The 16,406-nt window shown below is 52.2% G+C and overlaps 1 protein-coding gene across 1 annotated transcript in view; it reads left to right on the top strand.

Annotated features, from left to right (window-relative positions):
- The window catches only part of LOC104167188 (dysferlin-like), a gene marked incomplete at its 5' end in the record, with an annotated part of 61,182 nt that overhangs the window by 2,250 nt on the left and 42,526 nt on the right, over positions 1-16,406 (top strand). The window contains 6 exons of the mRNA XM_009707373.1: positions 219-253; positions 825-849; positions 4,448-4,549; positions 5,065-5,226; positions 5,410-5,575; positions 5,887-5,960. Coding sequence (XP_009705675.1) covers positions 219-253; positions 825-849; positions 4,448-4,549; positions 5,065-5,226; positions 5,410-5,575; positions 5,887-5,960 — 564 coding nt within the window. The remainder of the gene's footprint in view (positions 1-218; positions 254-824; positions 850-4,447; positions 4,550-5,064; positions 5,227-5,409; positions 5,576-5,886; positions 5,961-16,406) is intronic.

Here is a 16,406-nt window from a genome sequence, read left to right as displayed (position 1 = left end):
TGAGGACCTTGTTTGACCTTAGCAGAAAGCAGCCGGTTGGATCTGAGGCTCTGCTTGTGCTGCCTTGCTGGAGGGAGAGCCCTGCCCTTGCGCCCAGGTTTTTTGGGCGTGGAGGGGGGCAGCATGTGGCTATGGGAGGACTGATGATGAATCTCTCTTAGATAAAGCTAAGTTAGCCCCAGGACTGCAAATGGAGTGTATGTCTTTTTTCTCCACAGCCGGCTGTCCATCACATCCCTGGCTTCGAGGTAATGCCTGTCTCCTGTTCGCGGTTCCCAGGCTTTACACCCCTCAAACCGTCCCCTCCCCTGCCCCTGAAGAACTGCTGGGTCCCACCACCATCAGCTGCTCCATCCTGAGTTAGGGACTTAGTTTAGGATGAAGGAATCCCCATGTAGAGATGCCAGTTTCCTTCAGCTGACGGTAAAGGGAGCTGGAGTGAGCAGGGCAGCTCACTTTTGACCTGTAAGACAGCGAAAATGTATCCCATTCCAGATATAATTCCGCAGGTGTCAAACACCCCGTTACCTTCCTGCCCTGGGGTAATTTCGACATTTCGACATTCCCATCACGAAGGGCTGTGCTTCCCAACAGCTCCAGCGTTTCCTACCTTGCAGCCCGTCTGAGCAAAGGCATTAACTGATGCTGGATTTTAAATAGTTTTAAGTCACCTGCACTGATTTCTTCTCAAACCTCAGGGCGTGTGGCGTGCAGGAACGTGGAAAGCATCCTTTTTCTATTCAGTTGTCAGCTACCGTAAGCCCTAGGATGGGCTTAAGGATGAGAATTGTTCTAACGCTGTACTCTCCTTCTCTTCTCCAGAGCGAGCTGTCCTCCAGCCTGGATGAGGTGAGTCTGTAAGATTTGGTTGTCTCTTCATCTTGGAGATTATTAAAATTGTGCCTTCACGGGGCAGACACTTTTTTTCAGAAGAGTCAAGCCAATAGTGTCAGGATTTTAGTAACACGAGCGATCACCAGCAGGACGGTAGATGGGCTCCGTACTTAACCCACAAAGTGTTCCCAATGGCAGGGCACATCAGGTAATATTTAACTTCTGTGATATTTAACTGTGTGTGCATGAGGTCTGCTGGTGTTCAGCCCTGCCCAACAAAGCATGCAAAGGCTGAAATTCTGGGCTGGACCTCAACTGAAATCCCAGTTGAAAAGTTTACAACTTTTCATGGGGAATTTGCCATGAATTGGGGCACGTGCTGGACTGTTCCAGTTGCTCTGAAGGAGATACTCTCATCGGGATCCTAAGCTGCTGCTCGGGCAACCTGTCAAAATTGCTACCCAGAAACGTGCATCCTACAGAGCAGGTCACCGGCTGGACCAGGCGGTGTCAGGGCAGGATGGCATCCTGGAAAACACAGGGCAGGGGCACGTCTGTTTGAGTGTTGTGGTGGCCCTGGGAGCCAGTTAACCCCAAAATCTGCGAGGTGAGCTAGGAGGGACCTGGGGTGTGCAAAGAGCCTGGCCACATTTCCATGAAAGGTTGGGCGAGATAAATCCCTTTTTGCAAGATGGGTTTCTTCCAGCCAAGCAGCCTTTCCTGATGGTGTGGGGCTCATCTTTGTGCTCCATGTGGGCTGAGATGGATGAGCTCGTGTAAACATAACCATCTCTCTGCTCTTTCTCCTCCATTTCTTGCCACTGCCATTTCTGGATGGGGCACTCCACAGCTCTGCACCCCTGCCTTGTTCTACGAGGGGCTCCTCCAATGGGTACCTTTTATGCTCAAACACTTGACTCTCCTCTGTCCCTCTGCCTTTGCCCAGAAACCAAGCAAAGTCCCAACAGAGACTCTCAGACAGACCAGCTCCTACGGATGTGGCCTGGCCTGACCCACCTGCCCTGCAGGAACCCATCCAGACCAACCCACTGCGGCTGCATCCAAACGAGGGATGCCAGCCTGAGGTCTCCGGTGCCCTTGGCAGTGAATAACAAGCCGTATGGAGAATCTGGCTCATACATGAGTTGTTCAGGCTCATGATGTGTCAGAGCAACCAGGCTGGCATCAGACTTCCTTCTAATGCATTTCTGTTTGGTGCAAGTGGAAATAGCCTTTTGGGGCTAGATTCCCTCCAAGCACTGGGATTTAAGCCCCTCTTGAAACAACGTGGCTCAGCTTTGCCCTCAAACTGGGAGATGTTTCCAGCCACTGCTTTAACTGGGCTGATCCTGTATCAAAGTCAGGGTTGGATTAGACAAAGTCCAGAGCTCCGGTCCACCCTGATTCCCTCTGACTTGTCCTTGCTCAAACCATCCCCGCTGCCAGCAGACCCCACAGATCTTTTCATGGATGACTCCTCCATCCAGCCTGCTGTGTCGGGGTTGAGAGCTGTGTCTGGGAATTGCTTGTTCCCCCCTACCACCCTCAACCCTCCCTGCTCCTGCCTCATCCCCAGGACTCACTGCTCATTTCTGTCCTGTCTGGTGAAACATTTAACACTCGTGCATTCAGCTGTGACCCAGGAGCATCACTGCAAAACACCCAGGAGAGCAGCAGGGATTGAGAAGGACTTAGAAACGGCTTTGCTAACCGAAGACACTGCAGGGTTAGAAGCCAAGCGTGCACTGTTGGCTTTCAAAGTCGCTGGTGAACCTGGAAAGGGCAGGGGGTAGGCAGGAGGTCCTTCCTCAAGGCTTTCCCCTTTTCCCATACAGATTTGCCAGAGGATAGAAGGATTGAAATGATCTTTAGTCCAATGACGATAAGGAAATGCAACACATGATATTTGCATCAATCAAGATTTAGATGCCCTTTTAGGGAAAAAACCCTCCCTTTCTGGGAGCAGGCTGTGCAGCCGTCTCACAGGGGCTACGTGGAGTTTGAGCCTGCCTTGGGGTTGGAGGTGGGCTAGGTGACTTCTGCATCTCTGTTATGCAACTTAAATGCAACTTAAGCGCAACTTAAGCACATTTAGAGCTAGAAATGAGCGTATGTCGCTATACAAGGGCAGGCTGAGGCTGCTCTTGGTTCAGTCCATGCTTAGGCACCTTGATGTGCTCTAAGTGCTATGGGTCACAAACAAAAGGTGGGGCTAGCTCTTGGTGAGCCATTTGGTCTGTTCCCCTACCCCAAGGAAGGACCAGCTCGTGTTGACGGTGCAGTGTCTGAGCAGCCTGAAATTAAGGCTCTGGATAAGTTAGGTGGATTACCAGAAGTGCTGAGCACCCAACTTGGGGATGCTCTGCACCTCTCCCTTCTCCGTAGGCACTCACCTCCCAGGTAACCTGCCCTTTCCCCACGAGCGTGTGGACCATGGGTGGGAGGACTGCCTGCCCCAGATTTACCATCCGCCCCATGTAGGAACCCAGACATCTGCCCCGAAACGGAGTTACCGAAAGTCTTCAGCTAACAAGCAGCTTGGTTCACCAGCCACCAGCAATTGCCAATGAAAATGAGACCTTAACGTCTAGTATATCTAACGTACCACCATGAAAAAATCCCTTTGTAGAGCAGTTATATACATGCATATATAAACCTGAACCAATCCTATAATTGAAATACATCTACATGCTCAATGCAATGTAATAATACTCCAGCCTGAAAAGAATGCTGGTCTCCTAAATTGGTTCCAACTGCCCTTGGCTGAGGTTTTGCTTTCATTCCTGCCTTTTTGGTGACTCTGAACTCGCAGATGCAGGTCAAGAAGAACTCGAATGCCGGGAGGGGTCAGAGCCCGTCTTCTGCGAGCAGCTGGGGAAGTCTGGCTCCCTGTTTTCCTCCTTTGTCAAGGCAAATCTTGAATCCCATACCTGTGTCCAGATTCGGTCTCACTCTGAAGGAAATCTCCTTCTGTATACACTGTGCATAGACAGCTCTACCTGAGCTCTGTCCTGTGGCCAGCAGCTTGGCAGCTGCCACTTACGGTTTAGAGCTGAGCTGTTGTATGCACCACGGCCCCTTCCTGCACCCGGGGGCAGTGCCGACCCTCCATCCCATGGTGCTGACTCCACTAAATTGCTGCTTTTCGGGAGCTGGTCACAGCATCTCACTCTGTCCAACTCAAGAAGCCGTATTTCACTAATTAACCCCCTGCTGCCGCTTCATCCCATCTCCTCATCCCTCCACATAACTGTCTCACCACGGTCCCGGCGCAGGATAGATGTGGTTTCATCCCCTCCTCTCCTAAAGGGGGCTGAACCTTGATGGAGGGCAGATCCCCCTTAGTTCCCTTGGAAAGGCTCAGGGATCTCTCAGCAGTAGATGTTTGACCTTTTCCAGGGTCAGATTAAAGGGAGAGAGTCGGTTTGCAAGCACAATCATCCCCCCAGCCCTCATCTCCCCCTCTCTCAGTGTCCTGGATTTCTGGGAGAAGATGAGTTTTGCAGAGAAGAGGAGACCCTGGAGGGATGCAGTGTGGGGAGGGGGAGGCAATGGGGTCGACGTCCCATCGTGGCGTGACCTGATGTGCCCTTGGCATCTCTGCTCCTTGCAGTCTGCGGACTCTGACCTGCCATACCCCCCGCCCCAGCGGGAACCCAACATTTACATGGTCCCCCAAGGAATCAAGCCAGTCCTGCAGCGCACGGCCATTGAGGTGAGTGATGGGGAGCGCACGAGGCAGCTCAACCCCCCGCCTCCCCCAGAATAACACCCTGAATGGAGGTGGGGGGTGATGAGACCCAGAAATGGGATCCACGCCAGCTGCTGTGGATACAGAGTCCCACCGGAGCTGGTTCTGCTCATGGATTATCGGTCAAAAAAAGTTATCTTGCTGGGAAAATGGATGTCACCAAGCAGTCAAGTTCTAGCACAGAGCACAGCCCTGGACCACACCTGCTTTTTAGAAGGACAGTCTGCCTCACACTAGGATGATATTTGCCCAAAAGAGAGATGCTCCATTAATAGATAAGCGGTTGTAGACCTGGTGTATTGGTGCATACAGAGAAACATTTGCCGTGCGACCTGGCTTCTCCCAGCACTGGCTGTCCTACATGGTTGATTCATGGTGGGCCAACCTTCAGGTTTACCTCCATTGCCAAGAAGCTCGGTGAGAGACCTGGAGGCAGATCTCTGGCTCAGACTTTGCTGTCTGTTCCCCTCACCCTTCAGATCCTGGCCTGGGGGCTGAGGAACCTCAAGAGCTACCAGTTGGCCAGCGTCACCTCGCCCAGTCTGCTGGTGGAGTGCGGAGGCCAGCTTGTGCAGTCCTGTGTCATCAAGAACGTCAAGAAGAACCCCAACTTTGATGTCTGCGTGCTCTTCATGGAAGTGGTGAGGACCTGGTCCCCACCCTGCAGTGATGGGGTCGTAGCAGAGCTGGTTGGAAAGGACCTCAGGAGGTCCCATAAAAAACGCATCCTATGGTGGAGCTAATTCTGGTTCCCTTTGGGGTGGTGCAGAGTAGCTGCCCTCCCTGCCCCGCATAGCTACGTGTTCCCTCCTCTCTTCCCACAGCGTTTACCCAAGGAGAGCCTGTACAGCCCCCCCATCATCGTCAAAATCATCGACAACAGGCCATTCGGCCGAAGACCCGTGGTGGGGCAGTGCACCATCCGCTCGCTGGAGGACTTCTACTGTGACCCCTACCAAGAGGAGACGGGTGGTCCCCAGGAGCACTCAGGTACATGCTGCCACGAGGACCAGGCTGGTTGCACACCCGTGCCCTTCTCCAGGAGGATCTGTAGGTCGCTCTGTGCTTTGCTGTTGCCTCACCCCAGCTGTAGGTCTGCTACAAAAAGCCCAGGAGGAGTTCAGCTCTGGGGTTGGTTGGTGAGATGGGCTGTCCCTTGGCCAATGAAGATGAGCTTTGACCGGTGTGAAGGCTCTGGGCAATGTTGAGTTTGCTCCTGGAGGTTGTTCCCACGTTGGCTTGGCTTTGGGGTTTCGAACAGCTGGATGTCCTGGTCATGCTTGTGCTTGCTCTGATTGCAGATGATGTGAGCCTCACGCCCAGGGATGACGTCCTAATTGACATCGATGACAAAGAACCTCTTATTCCTGTCCAGGTATGGAAACAATCGCGGCGGTGGGAAGACACTGGTTTCTTGCTCTGCGTGATATGGGGGAACTTGTGCAGGTACAGGGCTGGGGTAGAGAGCAATGCAGATGCGAGGTCATGTCTGGTTGTAACCTTCCTTTTGCAGCTTCCACCTCGGTTTTCACCCCCTCTCCTCCACCACACCCCAACCAACAACTACAAACTCATCCTTCTCCCCTACGTTTAATACGAGGTGTCAGGTTTGCTTTTCCGGGGGAGAGACGACAGACTCTCTCCATGCCAGGCTCTTCCCTTTGGCGTCTCTTCCTCAAACCTGTGGGTCGGTTTGAGGCTGAAGAAGGTTTGCAGTCATCCCCTTAGGGTTCTGCTGCGCAGGATGCTCTCTTGGAAATGACCGTCACCGCCCCAAGGAGCTGATGGCCTTGAGGGGACTTACCCCAGCACCGGAGAGGGTGAACTGATGCTGGCAGATGGGACAGTTTGCCCAAGGCCACTCTGGGAGCAAAGGTTCCCTGAGGCTCAGTCGTCCTCACCACAACCACACGGCCAGGTCTCCTTTCCCCAGTTTTGCTCTTTGTTTGCAGGATGCTTTGCTGCTTCCAAACCCGCTCGCTGCCTTCAGCAGCTTCAGTTACTCTGCAGAAGGTTGTGGTGGGGACTGTGATTGCAGAACATCCCATGGTGGGGGGAACTGGACATCCTTGAGCAGGGAAGGAGAGATGTGTTGCTGCTGTTGCAGAGAGCAAGCTTCTCCGTGCTGTGAGTTTGAGGGGTCTCAGCTGTCCCTTGCAGATTGGGCATACCACTGGGCTTGCTGTTCCTCCTTCCTGAAGCACAGCTGGAGGATGTCTGGCCACACTGGTGCCACCAGGCCTGCTGGTGCTTTGCATTTCTATAGCCCTTGGGTTTCTTTGCCGGCAGATGTGTCCTCTTCGAGGCACAGACCTGGCAGTGCCGACGTGTGCGTGTGCGATGCACAAATCTGTAGGTGAGCCTGATTGCTCGGGAGCAGCTGAACGTGTTGTCAGAGGCGTTTGGTGCGGCTTGTCAAGATCTCCTGTTCCCTTTGATGTATTTAACAGGCCCTGGCATTTCCTTCCTCCCTGTTTTAAAGGTTGTGGGTGCTACCTGGTACCTCGAGCTAGAAAAGCCTGAGCTTTCTGTAAGAGATCTGCCTCTCGGGTATGTCTCTTGCCTTGCCTTTCACTGCCCATAAAAGCAAGCGGTATAATTTGGGCATCAATGCTTCTGCTCTTTATTCAGCTCCTTGGTGGCACCTCAGAGTTTCTACTCACGAGGACTTTACGATCCACTGATCCGTGCCATCAGATACCTGCGGTCGTGTCCCAGGATGGGCTCGGACTGGGGTCCCAGCATCGGGCTGTGCCTGGAGATTCAGAGCTGGAGCCGGAGCTGCACCTCTCTCCTTGCCGCATCCCTCCTGCTAGGTTGGCTGCTTTAGGTCTGGGCAAATCCTCCCTGCGGCCGAGCAGGCGTTGCTCAAGCAGGAGTGCGCGTTGCATACTGCAACCTCTGCCCAGTTCAAGGCTTTCAGGCTTTGGGCTAAAGAAAAAAATCAAGGTTTTGGCCAGTGCTTGGCAAAAGCTGTGGGTGTGGGACTCTAGCTTGTTGCGGTCTTGACCGCAGCTGGCCCTGCTCATGCCTACCTGTCCCAAGCATTGATGAGATCCAGGCTGGTGCTCTCAGGCAAGGTCACCCCGCAGTCCTTGCAGCGAGGGATGCCAAACGAGCTGGGTTTTCGGGTTCCCCATCAGCCAAGAGGTGGGACGTTCATATGCTCAGCTCCCTGGGATGCTGGCATCTTGTCCTGGGATGCTGGCATCTTATCCTGAGATGCTTCAGTATCGATTAGGAGCTGGATGGTGGAGTTTGAAAACATTGGCCCAAGTGAACAAGTGCTGTTGAAAGGAAAAAGCAACCCCAGACAGGGAATACTACTGACAACCTAACTGGCTTTCCCTTCGCTTGCCATTTGCAGATTTGTCTTAATAATTTACAATTGTGTTTCATCTTGTATCAGCAAAGTAACTGGAGCATGTCTGTTAAAAAAAACACTCCAAAATGAGTCTTGGAAGAGGAACCTTCACTTCTGCAAATAACCCCCCCCTTTTTCTAGCCCGGCACAGAAAGCACTTGGGAGAAAAGTGAGGAGGTCAGGCAATAACGTGCACAGGAGGGTTGGGGTGCAGGGCGTGCCGTTACCTCTAATTAGCCGCGTGATGCTGGGCAAGCCATGTCCCTTTGCTGCACCAAGGAATCTGGTGGCAGCTGGTGCCGCCCCCGAGGCTGCAGGACCCCCTGCAGAGACAGCTGTGGGTGGGGTGGGTCCCCAGGAAAGGGTCAAAGCACCCAGGGATGGGTTTCTGCTCCCACGGTGATGGGCACAGACCTAATTCAAGGGCAGGGAGCGCATGTGAAGGACGGGAAGGTGCTGTCTCATGGCAAGAGGCCGGGTGGAGTTTGCTGTAGCCGCGGGCTAAGACCGCCGTCAGAGGGTTTTTCTGGCCTCCTCCTGACCCGTGCCCAGGGATGGGGCAGTGATAGGTGGACTGGTCTTGCATCTGCAACTGCAGAAAACTGCGAAGGCGTCGTTTCTTATTTTTTTAATAGAAAAATCTACCCAACTTTCAGTTTGGTTTGACTAAATCTTTTGGGGGGCATATTCTGAAATCTATGGTTTAAAGTCTTCCCATTTCTTTTTTTTCTCTTTGGTCAGTTTTCAGTAAAAATGGTCTTGCGTAGCAAAATAACAACCTGCAGCATTTCCGATGTGCGATGCTGCTCTTTGAGAGCATCAGAACAACCATCTCCATGCTGGTCCTCTGCTGCCTTTTCCTGATGGCAAAACCATTTGTTAAATGCAACTCATTTTACAAAACGTTTCCTTTCCTCTGACCCTCATCTGCCAGTACCATTTCCCACCCCTGATTTTTCTGTGCCCGTGCCGGGGTCGCTCCACACCCGTTCCTGCTTCTTCTCCTGTGACTTTGGTGGAGGTAACAAGAGGGGAACGCAATTCCCTTTGGGAACCCAGGGTTTTGACCTAAATTGGCTTCCTCGCAGGCAGCCAGCACGGCTGGGGCTTGGGCTGGCTGCTGCAGCGCAGGATGAGGCGGATGCTTTCAGCCTCGTCGCTAATTACCCTTTAACTCTGCTTAATGGAAATACCCCTGCTTCGTTTTGCCAGTGGTTTATTAACCCGGTGGCTGCTTTTTTTGAGGGAGGTGAGGGGAGGAAAATTTCCTCCCACAAATGTCCTTTATGAGAGCTGCAGGCAAAGGCACTGCTGGGTGCCGAGAGGGGGCTACGGCCATCGCGGGACCCCGGCTCGGGGCTGGCGTGGAGCCGGGGTCCTCTCTGAACCGGTGCTGAAGGTGCCTGGCCAAGGTGGCACTGGGTGTTCATGCTCTACGGGGCTGGTGGGACTCCCAGTTTGCACCATTTCCCCTGCCTTTGCTCTATGGGCGGGATGGAGGGGGCACCCCGGGGTGCTCCCACCCTGGGGGGACTCCCTGCCTGCAGGAGATGCCTCTGCCCGGCTCTGCCGTGCCTGCTGTTCCTTGAAATGCTCTGGACAGATTGCTATGGCTTTTTAATGAAAAGGCATCTTTTTTCCAGATTTTTCTTTACTTTGGGCACTTTCTAGCAGCAAAAAATCAAGAATGTTTTTCGTGTTAATTTTGCAGCACTTCATTCACTTCCAGTGCTTCCCCCCGAGGACCCATTTGCCTTTTCCCTGTTTCCCCCCGGTTTTCTTGCACCTGGAGATGAGGGCAAGGCAAGAAAGAGAAACCCAGGGCTCACACTCCTCTTAAGATTTGCGCTCCAAAAATGGCAGAATTTCAAATTTCTTTTGGCTTCCACCTTTTTTATTGCAGTTAGTTTGGAAAAGAAAATGAAAAATTGTCCTTCAAAGCTTTTTTTCTTTCCCTCCCCCCATCTTTGGCCCAGCGTTAACCGTGAACATGCCTGTTGGTGGCACGGAGGGTGCAAGCCGGAGATCGTAGGTGCTGTGTAGACCTGTGTGCATCTGCATTTAAGGAACCGAATGTGCAAACCCCCATCAGTGCTGAGGTGATGCTTTGGCCTCATCCATTGCTGGGGGACCTCTTGGAGATGCTCCAGCTCCCGTCCTTTCCAAAACTTTGCTCTGGATGCTCTTGCCCAAACATACTTTCTGCTCTTTACCAGTTTTTAAGGTCAGTGCAATATCTGAGTACTCCTGTAGAAGCTGTAGGCACTTCTGGTGGCATGCCAGATCCAGGTCCGTCTGTCTTTCTTTTGAATTACACCCTGCCACTCATCCTTCTTTGACAATTTGTGTGCTTTCTATACAAATTCATGGAAGAATGCTCTTTCCTTTTTTCTGAAATTCTTCTCTGAGACTTTGGGGTGCTCCTTGTCCTGATGGAGACCCAAACACCATGGAGGGGGTACACAGATCAATGTTTCATCCTCGGTACAGTTGGCTCTGCATCCACTACTTGCTTTCAAAATTAGGACCACTGTCCTGTCCGTGGCAAGTTGGGACCCATCACAGGGACCTGGTGTACCCCCAGCAGCAGGGACGCAACTCTAGTAGAGCTAGAGCTCTGTGACATGGAGGTGGCCCTTGGTGGCCAGACTCTCATCTGGCAGGAGGAAATGAGGTTTCCTACTGACCTGGAAGCAAAATAGGCATTTTTGGAAGATGACAACCAGAAAACAGGATTCCTGTCAGAGAACAGAGGGATGTTGGCACTCGGATCCTCAGCATTTCTCTGCCACTGTTTGCTTCTGGATGGAGGTGAGGACCCGTCACCAGCCTGGAGATGTTGCAGACCAAGGGGAGCAGTTACTGGGTTTGGGGCTGCAGAAGGGGGAAGATGCATCTTCCAGCAGCCTCAGGCCCTCTCTTTGTGCTGCCGGAGCCATGGGCACGGCTGAGTCCCGGTGGTCTTGGTTGGTGTTGGGATGGAGAAGTTGGTGACAGCTGATCCTCCGCGGGATCCCCAGGCCTTGCCCCATGGGATCTCAAGCCCTTCCTGAGCGTTGCCTGCAGGTGATCCCGGGTATCTTTTCCTTCTTGATCCTTGCTGCCCAGGGCAGCTTTTGGCTGGGATGTGGAGAAGGAGATCTGTCTGTAAGAAAACCCAGCCCACCTCCCCTTTCCTGTGTGAAGACCTCATCATTAGGGGACTCAGGCTTGGTCCAACAATTAGCAAAACAGTCAGGAAGGTGTTTATGGGAGGTGGGTACAGAGGACAGAGGGGAAAACTTTCTGGCCTCTGAGAATGCCTGTGAGGAAGAGGAGGGCTGTGGCAATGAGTGATGGAGGTGAAGGTAAAGGGAGGCACGTCTGGCCTCACTGAAATGAGTTCCCTCATCCTTAGGTTGCAAAGGGAAGCGAGGTGAACTCTTGCTCGTGTTTGACTTTCCTTTAACCAAAATAAATGACACCACATAGTGCATTATGTGATTTTTATTTTTTTTAATTAAAAAACATCCAGCAAAGGTCAGAAAAATATTTCCCTAGCAATGTCCCCAGACCTGAAGGCAGGGCCTTCTTCCCCCAAAATAGTTGCGGGCAACAGCTGTAATGAGCCGGGTTTCCTGCGATGCTGGTGCGGTGGAGCAGCTCAGCTCTTCCCTCCGGGGAAACACTGAGGTTAACGGGGCTCTGCAGGGCTGCGTCTCTCCCAGACCTTGCAGGGACTTCATCACGAGGTTACCAAACCTGCTCAAATCAGCCTTTTGGGGACAAAAGCTACGGATGGGGACACAGACGCTTTTATATAGGCGTACACAGCATTTGCTGCTCGGGGGGCTGCTCCCCCGCGGTGGTGGATTGGCATGGGGGCTGCAGAGGTCCCAGAGGAAGGAGTGAGACAGAGGTTTGCAGCTGGAGGGACCCCAGCTCTGCAATAAGACATCTGTTCCCTGGGGCAGCTTAAAGCCTATGGGAAGGATCCACAAATTCGGATCAAACTTGGGGACCAGTTTAAACGAGAGGTGAAAGGACGAGAAGGGGAGAGGGGACGTGGCAAAGCCAAAACCCTCTGCTGCAGCGGTTTCGAAGTGAAAGTCTGACATTTCTTTACTGAAACAAACATTTCGCAAACAAAACACCCTGCAATGAATTGAATTGCTTAGTTTGACCCCAGATTAATTCTTCTCTGTTTGTTTGTTTGTCTTTCACTTTTGCCCTTTGTTTGGGGAGCGGAGGAGGAGGGAGCTCGTTCCTGGAAAGCCAAACCAAAATTCCCACCATCTCCCTCCCTCACCTCTAAATTTTGGCCCTGAATGCTGTTCCTCTCCTGGTGGAGGACATGGGTTGGGGTGACTTTTGTTTGGGTGGTCTGACACCCCACAGCCGTCGGGGTCCCTCCACCCGGCTCTGCTCCCCTCTGGGGCCAGGTTTGGAGGGTGAAGGAGGAGTCCCAGCCTGCAGAGGCCATCTTACTCCTCCTCCTTGGGAAAGGGGATGGATCCTAGTCCAGGAGCCCATGCCCAGGGCTGCAATCTCTGCACCGTGTGCTCGTCCAGCGGTGACCTTGGAGGCAGGAGCCAGGATTGTTCCTGCCCGTGCATGTGTGCATGGGTGTGTTTCATTGTGTGGCTCCAAAGACTTTCCCCCTCCTTGCCAAGCCTGGCTTTGGTCCCTCCTCTGATGGATGACTGGAACAAAGGAACTTTGTTGTCCTCCTCTGAAACAGAGAAAACAAACAGACGCAAAACCCCTCTGCTCTGAGGTTGTTGAGTGCGTTGTCCACCTCATCCAAGTGGGGTGAGAAGTTCAGCCCGAGGTCTGTTTAAAACAAATCTGTGTGCACATGAACTGCAAACATCATGGTTGCCGAATGTGGAGAAAAGAAGCTCCTCAAACTCTTAGAAAAGCAATTTTTCTACAGCGGAGTCTCCTGGGCTAAGCCCTTCTGGTTTGGTTCTCCGGGAGATGCACACAGAGCAGGGTTTGGCAAGGGCTGAGCACACGCGAGTGGCTGCTGGGTCAGCCCCTATTCCCTCCCCTTCTTCTCCATGCCCTTTCCTGGGTCCTTGTCCCCGTGGGAAGCGGAGTAGGAAGGACAACGATGAGGTCTATCCGCAGCCCCAAGGGATGAGCAGATATTTGTTCCTTCTGCTCGTTGATAAAACAGTCGCGGAGGAGCTACCTCCCATGAGCCTACAAGAGTTGCGTGGACGTCCTGGAGGGAACTGAGCCTGGGGGAATCTTTCCCCCGTGTAAACTCAGTGTTTTCAGCTTGACCCAGGGTCCGATGCGGGTCTGGTTTGATGGGGTCAAAAGCCATGTGTTTGGGGACCAAGCCCGAGCTGGCGAGCAGAGGGAGCACTGTCAGGCTTGACTTGATGCTCAAACCCAGCTCTTTTCTGGTGAGAACATCTCATTTCTCCCCCTTCTCCACCTCGAAGGAGACACACTTTGCAAGGCAGAAGCAGAGCTGCTGCTTGCTGCCCAGGGCAAGGCTAGGTGATGGCAGCCCTTGGTTTGCGAAGGACAAGCTGCACTTGTGCTCGACGTTTTGTTTGTACCAGACCTTGGTCCTGAGCTCTCCTAATCCCTTTCTGTTAAAAACACCCTGGGGCAGATCCCTGCCTGACTCCTGCAATGAACTTGGTTCGCTGTGTTTGCAAGCCCTCAGCGCCCGCAGGAGGAGATGCTGTCCTGTGCTGAGAAATATTAACGTTTTTTTTTCTGTAACATGGGTTTTCGCTGCAGTTTCCCTTTAATTTGTTCTCTGCAACCGTTCAAACCCAGTCCCATTTGATGACCATCAATGAAAACCCAACCCTGCTCTTGTGCCAAGGGTGCCTTGTCCGGGGAGACCTCGACCTTATAACCCAGGGGAGGGGGAAGGCAGCACTGTTTGGGTTCATTCATTTTATTTTTCCTAAATTGTGCTTTTGCTGATGTATGTTAAACATTGTTTCTCTAACCTCATTGATAACCAATCATTTTAATTTGTAGCCTGCGGAGGGTATGACCAGCTCAGCATTAATTAACATACCAGCTTCTCGAGCCCAGCCTCATGTATGTATTGCTTAATTTCTAACTTACTTGCTTGATTAATGGTTTTTATGAATGATATATGTGCATATATATGTATTTAAAGATCTGCAATAATAGAGGTGTTACGTTTTGTGAAAAGTCCCCTTGCTGTCCCAGAAAAAAAAAAAGGCAATTTCATCTTGCTCGGGGTGCATGTGCATTTCAGCAATCGTTTTTCTTTTATGCCAAAGAAAATGAGGTCGGTTTTGGGTGGAGGGATGAGGAAGCTTCCTCCCTCTCATCCTTGCGGGGCTGGCAGAATTACACATATACTCGAGGTCAGATCTCTTCCCGACAGCCTCTGGCTTCTCTGTGCCTGCCGGCAGAGCCTGGTAGCTCGGTGGAGATGGTGTGTCTGGGGTGGCTGCGGTGACGTGGTTGAGGACTTGATGGGACTTCTGTGCTCCTCCATGTTGTAGCTCAGGGACCGTGACAAGTCCTAGGCATCATGTTGGTACAAGTTGAACTAAGAAGGTGTTGACCTTCCACGAGGAGGAGGGTTTCACCCCAAGGAAGGTTTACATCTCATCATCAGGACTTTGCACAGTCGTGGCTCTTGCAGGTATACAACCTGGTGCCCTCAAAGTGTGGGGATGAGGGAGATGCCAGGCAGCACCCAGGTGGTGACTGTTCCCTCCTTGCAAGGCGTAGCCTCCTCCCTTTGTGCATTTTTCATAAGAAAATCAGATGTTGGGGTGTTCCTGGGTTTTGTAAGAAGGGCAGTGAAGCTGCTTTACTTTCTCAGGGCTGACACTCCAGAGGAGCAATTCTTCTCCATGCCCCAAATTCATCCCTAGCAGGGTTGTGACCTCGGGGCTCTTCACCCCTCTGAGACCCCTCTTGATACTGGCCCATGAGTTACGGGACACGGGCTGTTCCTGCCAAGAGCCGTGCTCGTTCCTCCTGTGTGTTTCAGGCCAGAATTGGTTGCGTTGCTTTCCACCTCCTCGCTGCAATAACCAACAACTCCTTCCCACCGGCCAAACCCGGAGTGATGCCCACACGCTTCAGCCCTGGGGTATAAAACACCCATGAGTCAGCCCAGACCTTTGGAAGAAGGTCAGCTCCGAGGTGTTATTTATACTGTGGTTTTGGGGAGGAATAGTCTCCCTTTGACGTCTGACCATGCGGGATGGAAGGAAAGATAAATTGGGCTTTCACTTGCTGAAAATAGAGTAAAAAGCGAACAAGCAGAGCACGTAAGGGATGGGTTGCAGCTTCATGGCAGCTGTAACTTTTGCATGCAGGAGGTCCTGATGGGCATCTTTGTAGGTCTTGGCACAGGGTTGGAGGCATGTTTAACATCCAGCCTATCTCTCCGTAATATATAGATATGTACTTTGTTGGCCCTACGCGCATCTCTCCGGTGCATCCTCTGTACCCACATAGTATTGTTCGCCGATGCGGCCTCTTTTGTGGCACAGAGAAGACAGATGGGTGGCTGTGCTGGGATGCGGAGTATGGAAACAAAAGCTCCAGAAGTTGCCTCCCCCTCTTCCCTCTGTTCATCAGCATTTTTAATTTACGTGAATATGTTTTTGTTTTAGTTCAAATAAAATTTAGGGGGAGGAAAAAAAAAAGGAAAAAAGCAAAAAGCTGCAAACCATTAATTTAAAATAAAAGCAACAGAATATTAGGCAGTAATAAACCCATTCTCCTGGCCTTCACCAGGACCCTACAAGAATGTGATTAAATAAATGTAATAAACCTCGTGTCGCAGAGAGCTGCTGATGCCTCCTGGGGGAAACCACCCTGTTTTGGAAAGCAGGTCACCGAGATGGCCCGGGCACGTCTTCCTTCCCGTCTCCTTCTCCTTTATAGCCGGGGAGCTTCGCACGAAAGCAGGAGCTGTGGAATGAGGCATAGGGGCTGCAGCTGGTTAAATGTTAGGAAAAAAGCTTTTGCAGCCAAAAAAAATCCAGCCCAGTGTGGAGTGTGTGAGGGAGCTCCTGAACTTTGCCGGGTTCTGGCTCTGACCATGACTTTAATGACCCGGAGGAGAGGGAGCGTGGTGGGAGATTGTGGGCTTGTCCCTCGTGGAGACCTGAGCTTGCAGATCAGTCTGCCTATCTCCTTGGTGGAGTCCACAAGAGGTTTGGTTTGGTTTTTTTTCCCCTTCATCTCAAGACTGTGGGTTTTCTGCCTCCCCAGCAGCGTGGCCTCGGTGTGCTGAGAAAACCTTGAAAAACTCCAGACCCACAAACAACTCTGGAAAACGGGGCAGGCATTGCCAGGGACACCCGGAGAGGCACCAAGGAGGGCAATGGGCATCACCTCTGCTCCCTGTGGCAGCAATCCCATACACCGACCCAGGGGGAGAAGGCTTGGGAGAAGTGATGGGGACGTCAGGTCAGGGCTGCCAGAGCTGATGCTTCAGGCTCTGCC

This window comes from Cariama cristata, unplaced genomic scaffold, assembly GCF_000690535.1.
Source record: "Cariama cristata isolate BGI_N322 unplaced genomic scaffold, ASM69053v1 scaffold1699, whole genome shotgun sequence".
Lineage (NCBI taxonomy): Eukaryota > Metazoa > Chordata > Aves > Cariamiformes > Cariamidae > Cariama > Cariama cristata.
This window is presented reverse-complemented; position numbering and strand designations above follow the sequence as displayed.